This window comes from Bos indicus, chromosome 15 (assembly GCF_029378745.1).
Source record: "Bos indicus isolate NIAB-ARS_2022 breed Sahiwal x Tharparkar chromosome 15, NIAB-ARS_B.indTharparkar_mat_pri_1.0, whole genome shotgun sequence".
Taxonomy (NCBI): Eukaryota; Metazoa; Chordata; class Mammalia; order Artiodactyla; family Bovidae; genus Bos; species Bos indicus.
Window position 1 is genome coordinate 24,659,678 of NC_091774.1, and position 25,077 is coordinate 24,684,754.

Below are 25,077 nucleotides of genomic sequence, written 5' to 3' on the forward strand. Positions count from 1 at the left end.
CTTGCTTTTTTGTTGATCCAGCAGATGTTGGCAATTTGATCTCTGGTTCCTCTGCCTTTTCTAAAACCAGCTTGAACATCTGGAAGTTCACGGTTCATGTATTGTTGAAGCCTGGCTTGGAGAATTTTGAGCATTAATTATAGCTTAATGAGTAAAATTAAAAATACTTCATACTCTGAGTGAAAGAGGAGGGGAAGGACCTCCCTGGTGGTCCAGGGGTTACGACTCCTGGTTGGGGAACTAAGATCCCTCATGCCTTGAGGTATGGCCAAATTTTTTTTAAAAAAGAAAGAGGAGAAGGTATTTCAAAACCAAAAATCTGACTGTATAATAAGTATGACAATACAATAAAAAACAGGAGTCTACAAATGAAAACCCAATGATGAGTTCAACAAAATAGCAACAAAAACAGGCCCTTTATAAGCAAAAATAGAAGAATGGCCTGGACTTGAAAAGATAGTGTCAGTATAGATCCAAGCCAAGAATATGCGGAAGTTTACGAAAAACATTGTTTCAAGGAATTTGACAGTGGATGGAGGGCAGCAAAAGAGGATGGTCACTGAAAGAAAAGGAAAAAAAGGGTTCTGCTATACTTGATAATGGGGCTTCCCCAGTGGCTCAGCAGTAAAGACTCCCCCTGCAACGCAGGAGACTCAGGAGACTAGGGTTTGATCCCTGAGTCAGGAAGATCCCCTGGAGGATGGCATGGCAGCTGGATGCAGTAGTGTTGCCTGGAAAATTCCATGGACAGAGGAGCCTGGCAAGGTACAGTCCATGGGATGGCAAAGAGTCAGACAGGACTGAAAGGCCTGAGCGTGCAGCATGCGCACGTGATCACGTGATGTTAAAAAAGTGACACAAAGTGAGTTGAACGACTCAAACACTCTTGCTCCCCAGTTCCTATCAAGGAGAACTACCTTCAACCTGGGAAGGCTAGAACCAATGCACTTGAGAGGAAATGAAGCCGAAGTTAGGTGGAAAGGCGGAAAAAGAAAAAACTGGGTTTTTCACAGTTCCAGGCTCAGGTGAATTCTGGGACTTAAAAGGAACTTCAGATGTAATCACAAATCCAGGTTACGTCGTCCTTAAGATAAGAAAGTGTCCCAATTTTCAAAAAGGGGGCAAAAAACCTACTGCGATTAAAGTCAATTTTACAAAAGAAAAGATGACTAAAGAGAAGGTGAGCAAGAAGCCCTAATTTTTTAGTTTTAAATAATAATAAGGTAGATGCAGATATGGCAAACTATTTAGACTATGCCTCTAGGAACAGAACTTAGCATGGAAATTAAATGAAATGTATAACAAGGTTAATCTGAGATATTCAAAGCAGTGCATAATTTTTATCATGCTGCATCAAGCATAAATGGAGCCCTTCATGCTCATGAAAACAATTAATACTCTTTCAGGCAGCATTTCTGAAGTCAGAGAATGGGAATGGGAGACAGAAGCCAGCCAGCAGCTGCTCCACTCCTGATGCCACTCCACCCAGACAGGCCTGAGGGAAGGGAGTCACTCTGCCTGAAACCAAGCCAGTCCCAGAGTCCAGCCAACACCCGAGAGCTGGAGCTGGGACACCGAGTCTCCTGGGATTGTCTGTGAGAGGAAGCCAGGAGACCCTGGTTCTAAGGGATCGCTCTCATCAGGAGGTATCCTCTCTGATGAGATGATCAGCAGGAAGACTCTTTTCTGGGCAACCTTTGAACACGCAGAAACCACGGAACTGGGTTAGCTGGAGCAAGTGGCCAGGCAGAGAGGAGGAGGACGCAAAGGTCAAGGGGTGGCCAGTCAGCCATCAACAGTGGCATTTGAGCGTTTGTTATTTACTAGCCAGTGCTCAGGGAAAGGGAGTGGGGTGGATACAGGCTCAACCTGAGTGAGGAACTGAAGCTGGGATAAAAGGGAGAGGCTGCCAGCTAAAAGACACGTCCTGTGGGCAGAGCAGAGAAATGACAGGGGCGGAGAGACGGAAAAAGAGAAAGCTTGGAAGAAACAGCATTCAGACTTCTCACAAGAATGAGCCCTGGGTTTAAAATGATAATGCTGTCTGGCATTTGCTTCAACAATTCAGTGTGTGTTTTCAAGAGCAATGGGGTGGGGGTGGTGGGGAGGGGCACAGATGAAACAAGATTGGCTGTATGATCACCATTGCCGAAGACGGATGGTAGTTATCCAGGGGTTCACCACACTATTTTCTCTACTTTTATACATATTTTCTCTCTTTTGGAAGCTACTAAAAATTTCCTATTTGACTCTGTTTAAAAAAAATAAAAAATCTAAATCCTTTTAATGACCTGCACAATCTTCATCCCCCACCCCCCACAACCCCTATTACTTCTCTAAGCACCTTTCCTTCCCCTCTCTCCCTCACTCTCTGCTGTTTCTTCACCAGACACACTCCTCCCACCTTACAGCTTTGCAAGGGCTGGTCTCTCTGCTCAGAGTTGTCTGTGCTCACACATCCACATAGCTTGCCCACCTCCTCAGGGAGGTGTCCCCTAACCATCCTATTCAGAATGTCAGCTCTCTCCCCTTTCCTCCAGCTCTGGAAGGACAAAGGAATTTGGATTTATCACCCCGTGTTTATTTTTTCCACACATTTAAAATCTTCAAACGTATTACCTAATTTACTTATTTCATGTGTTATTTTTCTTTCGGTTCAGTTCAGTTCAGTCACTTAGTCATGTCCGATTCCTTGGGACCCTATGGACTGCAGCACACCAGGCTTCCCTGTCCATCACCAACTCCCAGAGCTTGCTCAAACTCATGTCCATTGAGTCGGTAATGCCATCCAACTATCTCGTCCTCTATCGTCACTTCTCATTTCTTCAATCTTCCCTAGCATCAGGGTCTTTTCTAAGGAGTCAGTTCTTCCTATCAGGTGGCCAAAGTATTGGAGCTTCAGCTTCAGCATCAGTCCTTCCAATGAATATTCAGGACTGATTTCCTTTACGATGGACTGGTTTGATCTTCTTGCAGGCCAAGGGACTCTCAACAGTCTTCTCAAACACCACAGTTCAAAAGCATCAATTCTCCGGCGCTCAGCTTTCTTTACGGTTCAACTCTCAATCCATACGAGACTACTGGAAAAACAATATCTTTGACTAGATGAACCTTTGTTGGCAAAGTAATGTCTCTGCTTTTTACATCTGTCTAGGTTGGTCACAGCTTTTCTTCCAAGGAGCAAGCGTCTTTTAATTTCATGGTTGCAGTCACCATCTGCAGTGATTTTGGAGCCCAAGAAAATAAAGTCTGTCACTGTTTTCATTGTTCCCCCATCTATTTGCCATGAAGTAATGGGACCAGATGCCATGATCTTAGTTTTTTGAATGTTGAGTTTTAAGCTAGCTTTTTCACGTTCATCAACAGGCTCTTTAGTTCCTCTTCACTTTCTGCCATAAGGGTGGTATCATCTGCATATCTGAGGTTATTGATATTTCTCCTGGCAATCTTGATTCCAGCTTGTGCTTCTTCCAGCCCAGCATTTCTCATGATGTACTCTGCATAGAAGTTAAATAAGCAGGGTGACAATATACAGCCTTGACGTACTCCTTTTCCTATTTGGAACCAGTCAGTTGTTCCATGTCCAGTTCTAACTGTTGTTTCCTGACCTGCATACAGATTTCTCAGAAGGCAGATAAGGTGATCTGGTATTCCCATCTCTTTAAGAATTTTCCACAGTTTGTTGTGATCCACATAGTCAAAGGCTTTGCTGTAATCAATAAAGCAGAAGTCAATGTTTTTCTGGAATTCTTCTGCTTTTTCTATGATCCAAAGGATGTTGGCAATTTGATCTCTGGTTCCTCTGCCTTTTCTAAACCCAGCTTGAACATCTGGAAGTTCTTGGTTCATGTACTGTTGAAGCCTGGCTTGGAGAATTTTGAACATAACTTTGCTGGCGTGTGAGATGAGTGCAATTGTGCGGTAGTTAGAACATTCTTTGGCATTACCTTTCTTACAGATTGGAATGAAAACTGACCTTTTCCAGTCCTGTTTTTTTCCAAATTTTCTGGCATATTGAATGCAGCGCTTCCACAACATCATCTTTTAGGATTTGAACTAGCTCAGCTGGAATTCCATCACCTCCACTAGCTTTGTTCGTAGTGATGCTTCCTAAGGCATCACTATGAATAAATCTATCTCTTTAGCACTAGAATTTGAAACACTAGAGAAACAGGGAATTTTCGTGGGGTTTTTCTGAGGGGGTCATTGTTCGGTGACTTGAGTAATGCCTGCACCCAGTAAGTGTAGGGAGTTTTAGGACCACTTGTAAAGCTGAGGCTAGGGAGGGAGTAGGTGTCTTCAGCCCTGGTACTAGTGTCTTCTTCAATAGCATGTGTAGCTAAGACCTATCCACTCCCACCCCGCTCTCTCACACTACACAAGAAATCTGGGGCACTCTGATTCCTGAGGAGGAGTGCAGAACTTATACATAGCTCATCTGCATCATTGCCCTCCTCCCCAAACTCAAGGCAGAGATTTCATAACATGGTTTCGAGACATCTAAGGCTAGCTCCAGTTATATTATGTGACATCACAAACTTCTCAACCAAACTCCTCATGACAAGGAGAGGAATGTCTGTCTAAACCATATAATTGAAAAACTTCTCAAAACTGGGGCTTTGTAACTTTCAGGAAATTTTAGGCTTTATCAAAAGGTCTATTTTTAGGAGGAAGTTGTCGCAAAACGAAAACCCATAACAAAAACATCCCCAGAGGATGTATGTGTACATCTCAGAACTTTCAGAAGATAGACTTAATCATAGGAAATCAAATAAATAATAGAATGCATGCACGCTCCCTTAGTCACGTCTGACTTTTTGCGATCCCCTGGACTACAGCCCACCAGGCTCCTCTGTCCATGGGATTTTTCTAGGCAAGAATACTGGAGTGGGTTGCCATTTCCTCCTCCAGGGGATCTTCCTGACCCACAGATCAAACCTGCGTCTCCTGCATTGCAGGCAGATTTTTTACCACTGAGCCACTAGGGAAGCCCACATCTTTTTTAAACAATGTTATTACTCAAAGAAAATACCATCTGATCTATTCACGAGTGATTGTTCAGTAGTATGTCACCGTTCATAATACAGATGCATATAGAGTCTGGACCACCTTGCTGCGCTGACCAAGGCCAGAAAGTAAGCCCAGGGTGGAATGGACAAGCTCCTCGGCCTCGGTTTCCACAGACCAGGCCTAGCTGCCTTGTGCTGCTCCTAGGCCTGAGCAGAGAGTGCCATCTGGAGGATCTCCATTTCAGAGAGAATCCAGTGCAAAAGTGACCATGCATGGGTCACCAACCATTCAGAATCCACACTGCAACAGAACCACTATTGAGTTACTTCGGGGGTTTGCCTTTTTAACAGAAACTTTCCATGTTACTAAAACCTTGGAGACCCTTTCTGGAATTTCATTTCCCTGTCATTGGTATAGTACTGGGTGTAATCCGGGAAGAGCTTCTTCTCATTGACCTACAGATACAAGAGTCAAGCCTCTTAAAGTCCCTTTACCCTCGGGACTTCCCTGGCAGTCCAGTGGTTAAGATTTTCCCTTTCAATGCAGGGGGTGTTGCAGGTTTGGTTCCTGGTAGGGGAACTAAGATCCCACATGCCTCCTGGCCAAAAAAAACCCCAAAACATAAAACAGAAGTTCAACACTGTACCAAGTTCAATAAAGACTTTGAAAGTGGTCCACATTAAAAAAAAAAAAAACCAAAAAAAACAATTCTTTTAAAAAAAAATCAGCTTACTCCCATAATCCACACTCTTTCTAGAGGAAGAAGGTTCCCCTCCCAGTCCATCCTAGGTTCCCGGTCAGAACAGTTACCTCAAGGTCTCAGTGAGAGCTGCAAGACCCTACTCCCATGTTGCTCAGTCAGAGGCTCATCTCTGACCAGAACGAATATTCACTTAAACACCAGTTGTTCATTGCCTTGGCAATTGGAGTCTGCGTGCTCTGTGTGCTATAATATAGAGTATTCATCAGAGGAACAAATGCTGAGGGATGGAGTCTACCCAGCCTCAGAAGAATTGTGATGGTTTTTTGTGCTAATGGGGGGGAGGGAAGGGATGAGGAGCACGCTATTCAGATATAAGAGATCCCACCCCTCAATTGCTACACCTGTCAAGCAACAGGAATAGCTTCTATGAACAAAAGAAATCTTCTATTGTGTGTTAACAGTCCTGTAATTCATGTATTTCAGTTCTGTCCTTAGCTCCCCATTCTTTCCATCACTGAAAAAAAAAGAATGCTACCTCAAAATGTGTGGATTTTCAAAAACAGTTATTTTCTTCATCTGTGAAAACGGTCCCCTCTCCCTCTCTCAAGGAAGACAACTTCTTTGTTCTCAAAAAAAAAACTAAAGTTGGTTCAGGCGTCTTTTTTCTGTGCGTTGTCATAATAGGGTATGTTGAGTATAAATAAATAGGTTGTCATTAACCACAGCTGAGTTCTCTGATAAAAAAAACACCAGCCTTCTTTCTAATTCATTCTTCTATGACCTCTAAACAGGTAAAAGGAAAACTAAGCAACCAGAATGTCTAGCGGCTGAGCCCGAACTAAGAACAAGGGGAAGTGGGAATAATTGAAAGCAGTTTACTCTATGCATGCCGGGGACTGGGGGCTGAAGCCTGAGGAAGCAGGCCACTGCACTGAAATCTTCCTCCAGACGGCACTTTCCCCGAGGCGCACGCACATGACACTCTTCTCCCTCTTTTCACAAGAGGAAATCATAGTTCTGCATGAAGAGATACAATCCAGAGTTCTACAGAGAATGACTTCAATCTAATATAAACCTCCAATGGCTGCAGAGTTACAAACACAGAAAGTTGAGCTGTAGGATTAACCATGTTCACCAAATAAAGGATTAGGCTGTAGAACCCAGAGTTCGCGCCTCACAGCACGTACAGACCGAAGGCACGCTGCAATTTAAAACCTTTGCCATCTGATAGGTACAGAAGCAGTGGAATTTGAGAAGACAAAAAAAAAAAAGAAGAAGAAGAAGAAGAAAAGAAAATCCAATTAAAAAAAGTAGAATTTAGTCTGGGAATTCCCTAGAAGTCCACAGGTTAGGACTCTGCACTTTCACTGCCTAAGGCCTGGGTTCAATCCCCGGTCAGGGAACTAAGATCCTACGAGCCGTGTGCAAGGTCAGAAAGAAAAAAGCATTTAGTTGAAACAGCAAAAAGTGCCAAAAATTTATACTAAAAGAAAGTCTTAGGGGTCCTAAGAATGTTGAGAAATTATCAGAGAGTATCATGAAGAAAGAAGATAAGTCAGTGATTCCTCTGTGAGGATCATAAATGTCAATAAAAAAATGGCACAAAAGATAGGAAAACTTGATGGCCTCCTTTGTTAAGCTCCCATATTATTAAAGACACTCACCCATAACTCCGAAAATCATTATTTATTGGAAAGAAAAATTAAAAGCAGTCTCTTTAATTCCCACGAGACCAAATATAGTTCCCTTGCCCTCCAAAATAAATCTCCCATCCCTCACAAATTCTTTATCCTGACTCTTAGAATGTCCTGGATTCCTTAATGGATACAGTCCCCAGACCCTGGGAGCAACATGAAACAGCGTCCCCCCTCGAGTTTCTTATCATGGGAGAGCGGCTGAAAAGTCAACAACTTGAGGTACTTCACTTGATATCTCAGCATACAGGCCAGGAGGTAAGGCGTTCTTGGGTGAAATCAAACTTCCACAACAAATCAGTGATTCCAAGAAGTCTTTAAAGGAGTGATGATGCCAAGAGGAATCCTCCTGGCCAAGACATGGCCTTCCCAGGAAGATGGAACTATTTAATCTTAGCAAGGGTGGCTGCTCTTCTTTCTGTGTTCTGGAACAAGGCACGGATTAAAGCTTTCACTTCACTGGAAGAGAATGCAGTTGCCAAGGGCCCTTTTCCATCTGCCCACCTGCAAAATAAAAAAATACAATTTCTAAAAAAAAAAAAAAAAAAAATACAATTTCTATTTCCTATTAAGTATAAGCAAAGTTTTTAAATTGCTTACTTGATTCCAAACATATATTTGTTTAACTCATTACTGAACAGGGGATTTTTGCAGAAACTACTGTCTGTGGCCGGTGATTTGTTATATAAATGATATTAATTCAATAATGTGTTAAAATGGAAATAAAACAAGTTCTGGCATTTTCCCCCTTCTTTATGAGTCTACCACTCAGTATCTTTAACATCTTCTGCTTCTTGGCTGCATTTTGATATCAGCAGAGACAGATGAAGAGACCAAGTTAGAAAGATAAAAACTCTTCTCCCTTATTCTATACTCACTAAGCCCATTTAAACTTGACAATTATGACCACATGCTCACAGGGTTATATAGAGAAATGGGATCTGTAACTACTTTAAAAAGCAAACCACAGGCAGCACATTTTAACTGAGAAAGAATAGGCACAAAAAATAATACATAAAATCACACACACAAAAAAAGTCAGTAGAATAAAGGGTAAAAAATATGAACAGCTCACAGACAGAAAGAACAAAAACTAATTGTTACCAGTGGGGAGAGGGAATTTAGAGGTAGGGGACTAAGAGGTACAAACTAATAAAATCAATTACAAGGATGTATTGTACAACACAGGGAATATAGCCAATAATAACTATAAAGGGAGTATAACCTTTAAAAACTGAATCACCATATTGTGCACCTGTAACTTAATATTATGCATCAAAATGCTTTTTTCCACAAAAAAGCACAGACTTTTCAATATAAAAAAAAGGATAGGCATTTTACAATGGAAAAAAAAAATGATCACTAAAAAGATGCTCAATGTCATTAGAATTTAGGGAAATACAAACTGAAAGGACAATGAGCCATTTCACAGCAACTAGCCCAGGAAAAAATTTCAAGTCTGATAATACCAAATACTGGTGAAAATGTGAAACAACAGAATAAATAAACTATGAAATATGCAGCTATAAGATAAGTAAGTCACAGGGATGTAGCATACCCATAAGGAATATAATCAATATTGTAACAATTTTGGTGATGGATGGTACCTGCTATTACTGTGGTGATCATTTCATAATGCATAAAAATATCAAATCACTATGTTTTAAACATGAAAGCAATATAATATGTTAATTATAACTCTTTTTTAAAAAACTATGACTATTATTAGAATATGATACAGCAGTGCATATGAACTGTAGCTACACATACTTTCATGAATGAATTTTCTAATCAAAAGAAGCAAGTTATAGAAGATTCCATTAACAGGAAGTTCAAAAACAGGCAAGTCTAAAATTTATATTTAGGGATATGTACGAATGTGGTAAAACTATAAAGAAAAGCAAGGAGATAACACAAAATTCAAGACAGTTACCTCTGGGGGAGGGGGGACCATTTGGGGAACAGCACATAAGGGTCTTCAAAGGTAATGATAATATTTTTCTTAAGTTGGGTAATAGGTACGCAAACATTTATTTTACTCTTTTTTTCTTTAGACCTGTGAATATGTTATATATACTGTACTCCTTCATAGGTATATTTTTTAATTTTTAAATGTTTAAACTACACACTGGAGATAGTTACTTTGGTAAAAAAAAATATTTTCTCAATTAGTTATCCTTATATCTACTGAAATCTCTGGGAGGAGAAACATCTTCCTAGTCAGAAGAAAAGAAGCTGAGATATATCAGTATTATAACTGTTCTCAACAAAGAATTAATGATCATTCTTGGGCTGCAAGAGGGCCCTTTTAACAGCAGAAACAAAATTTCTCATCTGCTGCCCTCTGGAGTCTTATCTGAAGACATAACCCACCAAGGACTTGTAAATAATAGAGGAATCAACTGAAGTTTGTACTAAGTGCAGTTAGAGGTCTTCTGAGGTGATTTTTTTTTTTTCAAGCAAAACTCTCATTTACCTTGTTTAAGAATGAATAGTATTTGCTGGGAACAACTCAGACACATCAAGGATAGGTAGTCTAATATACTTGGGCATCTGTAATAAACCAACCTAAATCAGCTAGACAAGTAGCTATAGAGATGGATATGGACCTTAACGCCTATTCAGTGCGTTCTCTATGCAAGGTTATGTGTGTTTGTTAATCATACACCAAGACAATAATTAAAGCATCCATGGATATGCAACTAGCCAACATCTATCCTGTTTTGCACAGTATCAATGACCTTCACACACTCAATAGGATACAACAAAGCACGCAATTGCAGAGCATAGCAATGTTAACCGATGGTGCTGAGAGAAAACAACATCCACTGTATTTAAGAAAAGAGGAATCCTTTCTATGTGTGTGGTACTGAATCCCTGTAGAAAAACTGCTGCCCAATCCAACAATGGTTTGATGCTGACTATTCTTACAGGTAAAAGTCACTTCTCTACTAACATAACAAAATCGATCTTAAAATGCATCCCCTGTTGGTTAAAATGGGCAAGAATTTCCATCTAGGTGTCAGAAGGTTGTATTTCTTGTAAGTGCAAGTGGTACAAGATCATCTATCTGTAGAGCACGACAAAACAACACGCTCAAGACAAAAATAACAGAAGCAAGAAGTCCTTACACTATCAAATATGAACAGTGGTCATGAGATCCGCGCTACGACAGGCCGTGCAAAGGCCCCAGTTACTGCTACTCGATATGAAACCTTCCTGAGTAACACTAAGAAACAGAGAAAAGCACTGCCTTCGATGGCACTAATATTCTTTTATGGTTGTGAAGACATAAATCAGTCCTACAGAAGGGTTTTACCCACCGATCCCCAATTTCTTGCAAACTGGCTTGTAGCATCATCATCAGCTCTTTGAACGGCATCCATTTGGACACGTAGACTGGCACCTCTTCTCGGTATTTCTTATTCTCGTTTTCTTCCGAGAGAGGTGCAAATACTTGAGGTCCTTCATCCACCACTGTTTTGCACAAGGAATACAATCTGTCAGCGTCTTCGGTAGAGATGTCCTGATTTTGCACAAAGGGAACACAACAGAACAGAATCGGACCAATTTAGCGGGAAGAAAACAGCAGATCTTTGGTGCAAGCTACGCAGGGGGTCAGTGGCAGCAAGATATTTTCCAACCAATTTAGCAGATCTTACTGATCTCATCAGCTCTGACAATACTCCCCAAACTAGAATGATATGCAACAGGTTTCAACAGATTGTTGGTAATTTCATTTGCTTGCATGAAAGAATCTGTTTCTCCAGTAGAAAATGGTGCAGCGTGCTGGAAAGCAGGGAATCTTATTACAGGGGTTTAGCCAATCTATATTTTAGAGGAATCAGCTCGCAGAGTCCAGGCAACTTTGCTGCAGGACCACACATATAGTCCCCATGTCAACAGGGTGCTGGTACAGTGGTGCCTGCACAAGGCTGCATTCTATCTTACTAAATTAGAGTATTCGATCCACTTACTCATTAAGTATACAACTTCACACTCTGGATTTTGGGAGCACTGCCCCATTTCCAGGCTCCTCACTCATAATTTACACAGATGCCAGGTGGCGTCAGCTGTATAATCCTACTTTCTTAGATAGATACGAAGGACAAAGATTAGCAAGACTCCAGCAAAACAGAATTAAGACAAAAGTGAGAAAATAACAGTATAATGACTTAGACATGAAACATGAACAATTTCTTCTACCATCTGTGTTGACTAAAAATGAGGCATCAACATCATCGGAAGAACAACTTTAGCTCAAGTCTGGAGAGGCATCTAGTGGCCCTTACCTCCAGTGCAGTGATCCTGCCAATGATCTCGGAGACCGCTGTGTTGAGTAAAGTCCCCATAGCCTTGCAATATATGTTCACCGGCAGGACATCCTGCCACACAACTCCGAGTCTCTTTAGCTGGTGCAGCACCTGTCAGAAAAACACAGATCTTTACATGGAACAGAGGTGGTTACAACTCACATTTTCCTAGATTTACATTTACCATTTCTGTGTGTGTGGAAGAAGAGGTGTTATATAAAAGTGATGTAAAGCCATTCAGAACACGTTTCTCGAATATTTCACCCTAGTGATATCTTTGCTTGATGAAAAATACTTACCCTGTGGACAGGAAAACTGGAGTAAAAAGGTGTGTCACTTAAGAGAGAGAAGCATCTTTTTTTTTTTAAGATGAAAGCTAGTATTTCAAACTTCTCAAAGTTCATGGGTTAAAACGCTGGGTTGGTCAAAAAGCTCATCTGGGTTTTTTGCAACATCTTTTGGGAAAACCCAAACGAACTTTTTGGCCAACCCAATACTTGTGATGGGAGACTTATTAGATAACTAGGCGCACTACTGGCTTAATGGGAAGAGAGCTTCCTATTGACTTGGTGGGGCAGGGAAAAGGAAAGGAAAGGCCATCAACGTGACCAGAAAAGGTGGCCACATTTCCACAGGGAGTTGTGGGGAATCAACTGAGCTACCTGCCACGTACACTTTGCAGCTTAAAAACAAGCAGGAAGCATCTAAAGAAAGAGCACGAACTGCAGAGCTAACAACAGCTCCCTACCTGCCGCACCGCTTTACTTGCTGCAGAATAATTGTCCTCATCGTCCATGTTTGAAAAGTTTCTAGCACTTGATAATCTTTCCAGGAGTTCTCCTTTCTGTGCCCGCATCTGGGCCAGAAAACACTCTGTCCCTATGACGAGAAAAGAGAATAAAGAATTCTGAGTGTTGTTCAGTTACACACAGGGTGGAAGAGGAGAGACAAGACGGAACCTAGTATCTGTTTTTGCCTATTTGAAAACAACTGCTTGTTAGTTAACATAAGGTGGCCCTAAGGTTACGATTAATAAAAACACCACTTCTAATACATCAGCCAGTCCCTCTAAGCCCATCCTCAGAATAGTGAGCTTTTTTCAAAAGTCCATCCAGAATCAGATAAGAAAGACTACATATACAGTAGAAGCCACTGCTTATTTTTCTGATATATCTACACCACCTCAGGGGAAAGTCAGGAATTGAAAAGCTACGTAAATGATACAGATTCTCTGCTTTTCATAGGCTATCATTATAGTAAACATACTGATATCCCATATTTCTTTTGATTTTTAATAATCAGAAGTAAAGCTAAGGGAGGTAGAATAGAAGGGAGCTGGTTTGAGGTTGTGCAAACAAATAAGCACTGACATTAGTGACTCTTACGAATAATGCTAACAGGACTGTCACACTACTCCTCTTAGGACATGTCACTCTACTGACAAAACTCTAATTTGGTGAATTCACCACACACCAGCAATGCAGTTTGGAACTCTAATGTACCACAGAATCATGTCATGAAAAAGCAATGCTTTCAAAAGACTGCATTCACTTCATAAAGCTAAATAACTGGGAACACCTGCGAATTAAATGCCCCCTCTCTTCCAGTATAGCTCAGGGACCACCATCTAATTTCAAACAGGTCTCATTTGTAAATTACACAGATACTAGTCTGACAAGCTGCATTATCAAAATGCTTCCCTACATTTAAGGCATCATTACCAAGTCTCCGGAAGCCAGGTACAAGGTCCACAAAAGTAGTAGTGCCATCGCACAGAATGGGGGCGAGACGCAATCTGAACTGATGCCCAAGGGTTAGCAAGTGGTGGGCAATATACATACAGTTGTTGTGGTGAATGGCAGCCAACTGTGGCAGTTTTTGAAGGTTCTCCCTAGGTCAGGAGGAAGTGAAGGAAAAGAAAGAAATCACCTGTTACTGAAGTTGACTCGTCTAATGACTTTCTCGGGATTAATCACTGTCTACTGTATAAATGCCATACGTAGCAAGATGTAAACTCATCGCTCCCACTCCCACGCAGTGAGTTTGTTCTGCCCGCATGAGACCTTATTCGATAAAACTAGCCCAGTGATTAATAAGAAAGAAAGAGCAAGGGAATGGATGTTTACCTGTGTCAACTCTTTGTACTAGAAACCTAGAATCGCTATACATAATTCCCTTAAAATTTAACACTGATAAGTCTGTGGAAATATAGGTTTGCTTCCTCTTTCTCCAAACTCCTATTTCATTTATACAATGAAGCACTTAACTATTTTCCAATTCACTAGTTTTCAAAGATGGCTGCAGATTAGAGTCATCTGAGAAAGTTTAAATATATAGATGCTCAGACCTCACTCTCCAAACAGAACACAATCTCTGAGTGAAATCAGGGCATTTATATGTTTTAAACACCACCCCCCCCAGGTGATTTTAAATTTTCATAAAAGATTAAAAATCACTGTTTTCATTCGTCCACACATATTAGTCTATATGCCTAGCATGGGAAGAGAGCTTGTCTTAAACCTCTGCTACATATCCACTTGCAGTCATTCAATTAAAACTTCCTGGTTTTCAATTAAAACTTCCATTCCATGTCAGGCTAGAATATACAAAGCTGGAAACTAACATCCTAAGACAGTTGTCCTCACTTTGGGCTACATGTCAGAATCATCACAGGGCTTTAGAAAACAGAGATATCTGAGTCTTAAATCACACCTATACATCAAAATCTCTAGAACTGGGGCCTAAGCAAATATATATATTCTCAAAGGTCCATGAAAGAGTCTAAAATACTGCCAAAGCTGAGAACACTAATCTAGAACAGTGGTTCTCAAAGTGTGGTCCCCTGGCAAGAAAATAGCAGCATTACCTGGAAATCTGTTAAAAAGTCTAGGCTTTATCCCAACCCTGCTGCTGAAGCTTAAGTTCCAATACTTTGGCCACCTGATGTGCAGAGCCGATTCACTGGAAAAGACCCTGACGCTGGGAAAGATTGAGGGCAGGAGGAGAAGGGTGCGGCAGAGGATGAGATGCCTGGACAGCACCACTGACTCAATGGACATGAATTTGAACAAACTCTGGGAGACACTGAAGGACCATGAAGCCTGGCGTGCTGCCGGCCATGGGGTCTCAAAGAGTTGGACATAACTTAACGACCAAACAACATTACTCCAGCCCTACTGAAACAGATATCTGTGGGGCATGAAATCTGGTAATTTGTATTTTACCAAAGTTTCCTGGTGATTCTGAAACACACTAAAGTTTGTAAACCACTGGTCTAGCATAAAGTTCTCAGATCATACAAAGGGGGGAAACAACAGATCTAACTCCACCCCAGTGTGAAAAATGTTTCTAAGCACAAAAAGCCCTAAGCCAACTGTCTTTGAATCCCCAAGGACATGGCTATCAACTGACCTGAAGAGGTTTTCTCTTTTCCTTTACCTAACTAAGTAGAAAGTGAAATAAAAGTTTTAAGCCACAGCAAAGAGAATACAAATAAAAATAATAAATTTACAATAAATAAGTGGTCTTTTAGAACAAAATAACTGGGCCTACTTAAAAACATCTCAATTGTTCAAAAATCTATCAACATTAAACTGACCTTTTCTTTGAAACGAGAGTTCTTGACTTAAGGAATAGCTTTGCTGACATATTACTTAAAATATTTATAAAGTCATCCAAAACACTTTATTTGGATGATAGAGAGAACTCCTGGAGGCTTAAATATTAACTTATCAGATTAATATCAAAAGAAACTTTAAAAATCCAAGATGTGAGGTAAATACACCCTAAGGTCACTAAGAACAGCAGCTGTGTGTGTGTGCTAAGTCACATGCAGTCTCTCCTAGAAATGTTGATTCATGTCCTTGCGGTGGGGTGAGGAGAAAAGGTGGAGGAAGATGGAGTAACTTCAGTTATGTCCAACTCTCTGCAACCCTATGGACCATAGCCCACCAGGCTCCTCTGTCTATGGGATTCTCCAGGCAAGAATACTGGAGTGAGTTGCCATGCCCTCCTCCAGGGGATCTTTCCCCCCTCCAGGGCTCAAACCAGCACCTCTTAAGTATCCTGAATTGGCAGGCAGGTTCTTTACCACTAGTGCCCCCTGGTATTAAGTCTGCAAAGCTATGAATGCCAAGGAAAAAATGTGGGATGTTTACTAGATAGCAATATGGAGCAATGGATGACCTTTTTGTTTTGCAACCAAGTAAAGTGAGACAGTTTTGAAAATACCTACCATTACTAATAGGGTAAAAGTTCTCTTGAGTTTTCAAATCTGTCTTACCTACTATACTACAGATGAAATGGCAACCCATTCCAGTGTTCTTGCCTGGAGAATCCCGGGGACGGGGGAGCCTGGTGGGCTGCCATCTATGGGGTCACGCAGAGGCAGACACGACTGAAGTGACTTAGCAGCAGCAGCAGCATAGTACCCCTATTAACTGATTATTAAATGACTGATGTTCTTTAAACATGTATTGTAAATGGTTTATTGTACTTTATTGTGAGTTTTAGCAGCTAATTATCTTATGTGGGAATATAAAGTTACTGTTTTAACCTGACTCAAACATTTCAAGCCTACAATATTATACAGAAGTCAGACACAGTGGCACTTACTTGTGATATGTTGGTACAACATCATGGAACAAATGGAAGATATTCCTCACTGAGTAGAAAAGTTGAACAGCACTAAAAAGAAAACACAGTTTCAAGAGAAACGCATAAGGATATAAAGGCAATGAGAAAAAAAATTCTAAGTCAGTGCACCTTAAGTGAGATCCCCTACTAAGACTACAGCTGGAGAGACTAAGCTCAGTCTACAGCTGAGACTACAGCTGCCTTGGCCACTGCTGAGAACACTACTCCTCTGGATGGAATGAATTCTCAGCTAGGAGTTACCAACTGAACTGCAGGTCTGAAAACCTGGGCCCATTCACAGCACTAAGAACAGTGGCGTTCAAGCTAAAGCCTCTTTTCCATTTATCAATTTGTGTTCTGCCAGGACCCCGAGTATCCCTTCAGTAATGAATGGAGCTAAGCCTCAGCAAATGTCACCTGCTCACTGGCGCACTCTGCAAAGGGCAAAGCATCAATAAAGGCACTCACTGGTGCTGCCAGGGCCAGTCTGCCTTCAGCCTCCACCTTTTCTCCTTCTCACCCCAACGCAAGGACATGAATCAATATTTCTAGGAGAGAATCCAACCTCAAGATTTCTTGCCCTTTAAGTCTGGTCTTAGAACACCTGAAGATTATTATTAAAAAGCTCTCAGAGCAAATAAAAGGCTCATGGAGCTTACTTCTACATAAGACTAACTGAAACTATGTACCCTGAGTAAGTCACAGGAATTCCACCAATGATTATTAAAAATTAGTCATGGTTCACTATACCCCAAAACACTGTTAAAACTTGATGACTATGATACCTAAATTATTTCATTTTCATTGCATTCTTGTTGTTTGAAGTTTGATAATAGGAAAGTGGGTTGTTGTAGTTGTGTTTTTGTTTGTCCTATTAAAACTAATTTTTTGGTGAGAAGGATGTCTGTAGACATTCAGTATACAAAACTGTTGTTTGGTGGGACTTCCCTGGTGGTTCAGTGGCTAAGTCTCTGCACTCCCAATGCAGGGGACGTGGGTAAGATCCCTGGTCAGAGAACCAGATCCCACATTCCGAAACTAAGAGTTCACATGCTGCAAGTAAAGACCCAACAGGCTGCACCTAAGACCTGGTGCAGCCAAATAAGTAAATTTAAAAATACACACACACACACACACACACACATATATATATATAGTTTGGTATTATCTTATGAAAAATTGCCTTGCGTCCCTAACTTCTGCTTGAGTATATTTCAGGTGAATGCCACGTAAAAATGCCTGCATGCATACTCAGTCACTCAGTCATGTCCAACTCTTTGTGACACCATGGACTGTAGTCTGCCAGGCTCCTCTGTCCACCGAAGTTTCCAGGCAAAAATACTGGAGTGGGTTGCCATTTCCTACTCCAGGGGATCTTCTAGACCCAGGGATCAAACCGGCGTCTCCTGTGTCTTATGCATTGGTAAGTGGATTCTTTACCACTGGGCCACCTAGGAAGCCCTATTCACTCCTGTATTTATTCTGCCAAGTGAAAGGCAAAGTCACTCAGTGTCCGACTCTTGTGACCCCATGCACTATACAGTCCATGGAATTTTCCAGGCCAGTATACTGGAGTGGGTAGCCTTTCCCTTCTCCAGGGGATCTTCCCAACCCAGGGATCGAAACCAGGTCTCCCACACTGCAGGCAGATTCTTTACCAGCTGAGCCAAAGGGAAGCTCTTATTCTGCCAAAAGAGTACATAACTCCCTTCACATGTATTACATTTTTCTTCCTCCTTATATTTAAAACCAGACAGACTTATGAATATAATGATTCATTGAAGTCATGGAAGTATTTTAGAATGCATGTTCTTTCTGGAACAGAATAAAGGGGTTTGTTTATACATGGGAATTAAAACTTCAGAAGCCCCATGGAAGACGCAATTTGATTAAGTCAAGCTCTAACTGAAACTGTTTTCCTATGAGAATGTGAAATAAAAAACTATGATACACAGATTCAAACTAAAGAGGCTTTGGAAAACCCACTCTATGATCAACTTGGGCTACAGCCTACTGTCGTCTCCTCAGTCTGGTTCAGGAGTAGGGGAAGGAGCCTATTAAACAAAAAGAGATTCAAATATGGAAGTATGTGGGATCGAGTTTAGGTATCTTGAATATAATGTTGATTAGAAGAAATCTTCTGGAAAGGGAGAAATTAGAACTTTGGTGCATTTCATTCTTTTCCGTCTACCTTTGGCTGCCCAACAAACTATTACTGCTTAAAATTAGTATTTAAAATATAAATTAATTAGGAACTAGATTTCAAAAGATAAAATGAATGTTAGGCTAAAGAGCCAGAGCATGCTGAAGCAGGTGGTACAACTATCACTATGACCACCACCACCAATGCTAATTAACATCTGAGTATTAATTATTTCCAAGGGAGCATTCTATGTTCTTCACAAGAGCTTTCTCATGTAATACCATTCAAGTCAAATAAAAAGTTGAAAGTAAAAAATTAAAGAGGTTTTTGTTAAAAAGTGATTAACAATTTTTAATGTCAAATCCATTTGTCCATCCACATATATGATTTTATTTCTCATACTTTGCTGTAAGACTATATGTTGTTATAAGTAAAAGTTAATTACTAATACATATCTGTGTGCTATACTGATTCTTTAGGGAAAAAATATTAATAGGATAAGAAAACCCAAAGAATTCCAGTTAATTTTCTTAAGAAATGTCTAGTTTAGATATACATTTAACCAAGTCATTGCCATTTTCAGATAACTCAAAACTCATACCATTGATCACTGCTGGTTGTTGCTTCCAGTAAAGTCTGATAGGCAAGTTCCATTAATTTCTTCACAGATTCACTGATGCGACATGTGGGCAAAGAAAAGGAATGTTGGTCCAATGTATTCTCAGGCTCTAAATTCGCCACTTCATTGCACTGAGCGGTGGATACTTCCTGTACTTGTAGCTTGTCGTCCTCATTAGGACGAAGTAAGTCTGGCACATTTATCTGAGAAGCAGGAGTGATCTAAGAGTCAAACACAGAAAACGCATCGTCCTCAGAATAATCCAGATGCATGCAGATGGTCAGGAATGAGATACTGACCGCTTCCATCACAATGAAGTTGTGGATCCACAGAATAATTACAAGATATGAGTGAACGTGGCAGTACTTCAATGACTGCTCAACCTTGGGTGAAAGGACGCCATAAGGAATAAGCAATACCCTTTACTGGGCCGTTCTCTTCACTCTGCATTCTTACTCTTGGTGGAAAACAACAAAGCTGTGAAACTGACCCAAGACTTTAGGTAAATGAAAGGACCTTCAACAAATCCTCTTTCTCAGATTAGACTGTTGCACTAACGCACACCAGTATGACTTTGTGTTCCACTGTCATTAAGTTATTTCCCATCAGAAACATGTCTCGGCTTAGCCAAAGAAACAACACATTCAAGCTAGCTTATGCTGCTCTTAAAAACAAAATTCCAAACAAAATCCAAAAACCTTCCCTCCATTTACACTGAATGAGAATTCCCAGATTTGGTGAAAAATAAAGAGAAGAACGGGGCTTCCCTGGTGGCTCAGCAGTAAAGAATATGGCCTGCAATGCAGGAGGCAGTGGTTTGATTCCTGGGCTGTGAAGACCCCCTGGAGGAGGGCATGGGAACCCACTCTAGTATTCTTGCCTGGAGAATCCCATGGACAAAGAAGGCTCCACAGGGTCGCAAAGAGTCGGACACGACTAAAGCGCGAGAGCACACACACACAAAGGAAAGAATACTAGGCCTCTAGTCTGGAAACATCAGTGATATTTTCTACCCTAACTTTACACAAAGTCATTTAACCTCTCTTGACCTCAATTTTCTCATTGCAATATGAATAAATTGCATTAAAACAATGGTTTTCAAATCTCGCTTATCAAAGATGCCTCAGGAGCCAAAAAAAAGTTGGGGGGAGATTAAGCAGGTGGAAGCGGCAGGTTCCTACCTCAAGAAGAGCTGCTCAGCTCAGCACATACTGGACCTCTATGGAAAATTTCTGATAGAAAAAGTTTAAGTTTTTTTCAAGTCTCAAAAAAACATTAAAGTCATCAGACTTGCCATCTATATATAAAATTTGTACAATAACATCTATTTTGTAGGGCTGTTATAACGTTTCAATGAGAATACAAATATCACACCCAGGGGAGGTGCCACTGGCATCGAGTGGGTAGAGGCTAGCGGTGCTATTGAACATCCTACAGGACAGGCCCCAGAGCAAAGAATTACCTGGTCCCAAATGTCAACGGTGGCATTGCTGGGAAACTCTGATCTAGAGGAAGTGCCATCATTAGGATCTGGATATTTGGGAGGCAAATACAGTCTTGCAGAATGTCAGAACTAGTTGAATAGGGAGCTCAGAGATTATCTAGTTCAATTCTGTCATGTTACATAAAAGGAAACCGAGGTCCAACAAGGCTGAAAGATTTAGCCCAGAGCCACAAAGCAACCTAGTAACACTCTCATTTATAACAAGGAGTTAGGACGAGCTCTTGGGATACATATTAATTCACCAAATATTGACTGAGCACTAAGAACACAGTAGTGGGCACCAGGTACATTCTTGATGCTAGAGGTACAACAGTAAACAAAACAGCAAAGAACAAAACACACTGGAAAAAGAGAAACCAACCCTCCCCACATAGAGCGTGTTTGCTAGCAGGGAAAAACAGTAATTCAGACAAAATATTTATTGACAATAAGTAACATGAAATGAAAGTCATTCAGTCATATCTGACGGACTCTTTGGGACCCCTCGGGCTATACAGTCCATGGAATTCTCCAGGCCAGAATACTGGAGTGTGTAGCCTTTCCTTTCTCCAGGGGATCTTCCCAACCCAGGCATCAAAGCCAGGTCTCCCGCATTACAGGTGGATTTGTTACCAGGTGAGCCACAGGAGAAGCCCAAGAATACTGGAGTGGGTAGCCTATCCTTTCTCTAGAGAATATTCCCAATCCAGGAATCAAACCTGAGTCTCCTGTATTGCAGGCAGATTCTTTACCAAATGACCTGTCAGGGAAGAAAATCAAAGCAAGGAAAGAGTACAAGAAATAGGGGGAGGCTTCCCCAATGGCTCCGATGGTAAAGAATATGCCCACAACATAGGAGACCCTGGTTCAATCCCTCGGTCAGGAAGATCACTTGGAGAAGGGAATGGCTACCCAATCCAGTATTCTTGTCTGAAGAATTCCATGGACAGAGGAGCCCCGCGAGCTATAGTTTATGGGGTCACACAGAGTCAGATACAACTGAGTGACTCTCAGTGGTAAAGAATCTGCCTGCCAATGCAGGAGACACGGGTTCGATCCCTGATCCACAAAGATCCCACATGCTGCAGAGCAACTAACCCTATGCACCACAAGAATTGAGTCTGGACTCTAGAGCCTGGGAGCCACAACTATGAAGCCTGCAGGCCTAGAGCCTACGGTCTGAAACAACAGAAGCCACTGCAGTGAGAAGCCCGCACACTATAAGTAGAGAGCAGTCCCCGCTCACTGCAACCAGAGAAAAGCCCACACAGCAAAGAAGACCTAGCACAGGCAAAAATAAAAATTAATATATAAATAATTTAAAAAAAAAGAAATAAGGGGAGGTTACAGTTTTAACAGTGGTCAGGTAACTTCCCTGGTGGTCCAGTGGTTAAGACTCTGTGCTTCCAATGCAAGGGTGGGGCGTGTGTTTGATCCCTGGCTGGGGAACTAAGATCCCACATGCTAAGCGGCGCAGCCAAAGGAATATTTTTTAAAACAATGAATTTTTTTTAAAAAGTAAAATAGTGATCAGGAAAGGGAGCAAGTCTATAGCAATATTCCAAGCAGAGGGGGAAAGAGGTTTCAGAGTTCTGTAGCCAAGCCGTCCTGGCAAATGAAGAGAGTGACTGAAGGGGAATGCCGCAGGAGATGCAGTCAGAGCGGCAATAGGGGACCCATCACCCTGGGCCTTGCAGGCCACGGTAAGCCGACTGGGTCCTTCTCTGAATGAGACAGGAAGCCACGGGGCTTTGTGCATGAGAGTGACATAACTGACTTTCATGTAAAACCCTGCGGCCCAGTTCCCAGTACTGAGTGCACTTCAGTTCCCCTCACATCCCCAGATTATACCAAAATGTGTTAATATCTGTGGAGCTCAAATGGCTAATTAAATATTTTACTGAAGCGGACACTACAACAGGGTAACCCCAGGAGAAAGGGGCATGCAGAAAGCACAGAGAGGAGAGAAGCATGGTCCTCTCAGTGGTCACAGAAAAGCAGCTGAGGAATTTTCTAAGGGATTAGTTTAGTCTATGTCGTCTTTTAATCTAAATAACACTTATATTTGCTAAATATTATTTTATATATGCAAGATATTTTTTAAAAAAAACAGAAAAAATACACAGAATTATCTAAGGTCAAAGGAGTAAATTACTCTCAATGCAAATTATAATTTGTCCATGGATTTTACAGATAATTGTTTATACCATCAAAGATCGTATCTTTTTGTTTCCTTTTATTAACTTCAAAACTAGCACCTCTATTAGCCTAAGCAATGAAGTCAACATTTTCACAACAGGATATAATCTCTGGATATAACAGTACCTGTCACAAAATTGCGTACTAAAAATTCAAGTGATAAAGTCAAGAAAACTATAGGTTGATATACTCTATGATTTCAACAACAGTAATTCATTAAATTCACGTATACTTTTTCAATTTATACAACGCTTTTATGTGTGTTATCTTATCAGGATCCCACAATACCCTATGAAAGAGGTAGATCTTAGGACCCCTTTCAAAATGAGAAAACTAGTGTTTAAGAAAATTAATAACTCACCTCAATGACCTCAGCAAATGTCATGTGCTCTTCCACTCTACCACAATCATCTCAAAAATCAGCTGCTTCCTAACTCAATGTAATAAACTATAACCATCCCCCCCATACCTTCACAGTGTTGTGAATTTCAGAGGTCATTAGGTTTCTAGCCGCAACGATCACATCCTGACACTTCTTGTTAGCAAAATGAGAATTGATATTACGGGCATATTTCAGCAAATCAGTAGTATCTCCTTTTAAAAACCTCATCTCCTTTAAGGCATTTTCAAATTCTTCAGTGGATTGTATGATCTAAGAAAGAAATGCAAGGAAAAGAAAGAAAAGTAAAGAATTATATACATATATTCCTTTTCAATATTAAAATTTCAAATCCAATGTACAGACAAGAATAAGGAGCAGATGGTTAAGTTTTAGAACAGACCATCCACTACTAGGCAGAAAATATTACACATTTAAACTCATCAGGAAGAGCATCTTCATTAGGAGTTTCTGACTCTGCTTAGTAAAAGTGCAACAAATTTTTTAGTAAATATACAGTAATCCCCCTCCCTTATCCTCAGTTTCAGTTACCCACAGTCAGCTATGGTCTGAAAATACTAAATGAAAAATTTCAGAAACAAACAATTCCTAAGTTTTAAATTGTGTGCTGTTCTGAGTAGCGTAATGAAATATCGCCCTGTCCTGCTGTGTTTTACCCACGGGATATGAATCATCCTTTTGTACAGCATATCTGTGTTATATACACTACCTGCCCATTAGTATAGAAAAAACACTTCACATACATCTACAGTTCAATACTAACCACAGGTTCACGTCTTCATGGAGGGTCTTAGAACATACCCCAAACATAAGAGGGGGACTTCTGTACTTATTTTAGTGTTTGAGGAAACACTAGAAAGAAGCCAAAAAGTAAAGTATCACCTAGTAGCTACTAGACCTGATACAAATATAAAAACAATTGTTTTTCAAAAGTACCTAATGAAAACATATTAATACTGAATAAGAAAGCATACTTCCCAATCAAAAGGCAGCAAGCCAGAAGAGAAATGAAGTTATAGGGAATTTGCATCCACACCTTATGAATAATTTTCTTAAAGAACAAACGATCTCTAAGATAAACAAAGGACAGTGACAAGAACCTGTGGTCTCCCCAAACCTTCAGTGACACTTCTGCTCTTACCTCTTCATACTGCTGTAACTTGCTGCTATTTGTTGGGATAGAATAAACCAAACAATCTTTAATAAGGCACTCAGATAGGTCCTCCCAGATTATGTCACCAAGCATCTCAGCCAATGTGATCTTAGATGTCTTTAAATTTTCTAGGTCAGCATCAAGAGGTAAATCTGAAATCAAAAGAAAAAGTTTTAAACAAGAAGCTATTCACATACCAGATATATTCTCAGATTCCCTACTTTTCTAGAACTCTTCACTTTTAAGATGACAGGGAAGAAAACAGCACAAGTAATTCTACCCTACTTCAACTAACTATGTGGGAAAATCATGACACACAATTATTATTGCATTTTCACTGCTCAGATGAATCATCTGCAGTGTAAGACTGCCTGCCTGTTCTCTGTAACAATTAGGTAGTAAGCTATCTACATTATAATCATCCACTGCTAATCCACGGGTCTGATTATATGACAAGCACTCAGAAGTTCTGCACACCAAGTTGAAACTAGTTTAGAATAAAATCCCATCTCTCCAATAATAAATAAACATACTTTTTCATCTCTGCAAAGGATCAGAGTGTTTATTCTAAGCAAAATATCAATAAATACCTTACATTATCATGTAATATCTAGTCTGTCAAACAGAATACTTCAATATACCTTCCATGGTATATTTTATGGTGGCTTTTTCTAACACATTTTGAGGAAGTTAATTAATTAACTGCTTCCCTCGTGGCTCAGCTG

At 40.6% G+C, this 25,077-nt stretch overlaps 1 protein-coding gene across 2 annotated transcripts in view; it reads right to left on the bottom strand.

Annotated features, from left to right (window-relative positions):
* Positions 1-7,384: 7,384 nt before the first annotated feature.
* ZW10 (zw10 kinetochore protein) overlaps positions 7,385-25,077 on the bottom strand; it is a 35,253-nt gene continuing 17,560 nt past the window's right edge. The window contains exons 8-16 of one of the 2 annotated variants that reach the window (XM_070803450.1): positions 24,341-24,504; positions 23,269-23,451; positions 19,100-19,338; positions 16,335-16,406; positions 13,442-13,611; positions 12,469-12,599; positions 11,700-11,831; positions 10,731-10,884; positions 7,385-7,911 (exon numbers count right to left, since the gene is read on the bottom strand). In XM_070803450.1, the coding sequence (XP_070659551.1) occupies positions 10,771-10,884; positions 11,700-11,831; positions 12,469-12,599; positions 13,442-13,611; positions 16,335-16,406; positions 19,100-19,338; positions 23,269-23,451; positions 24,341-24,504 (1,205 nt within the window). In that variant the 3' untranslated portion in view covers positions 7,385-7,911; positions 10,731-10,770. Of the gene's footprint in view, positions 7,912-10,730; positions 10,934-11,699; positions 11,832-12,468; positions 12,600-13,441; positions 13,612-16,334; positions 16,407-19,099; positions 19,339-23,268; positions 23,452-24,340; positions 24,505-25,077 lie in introns of both variants that reach the window. The other variant, XM_019975503.2, reaches the window with a different exon arrangement.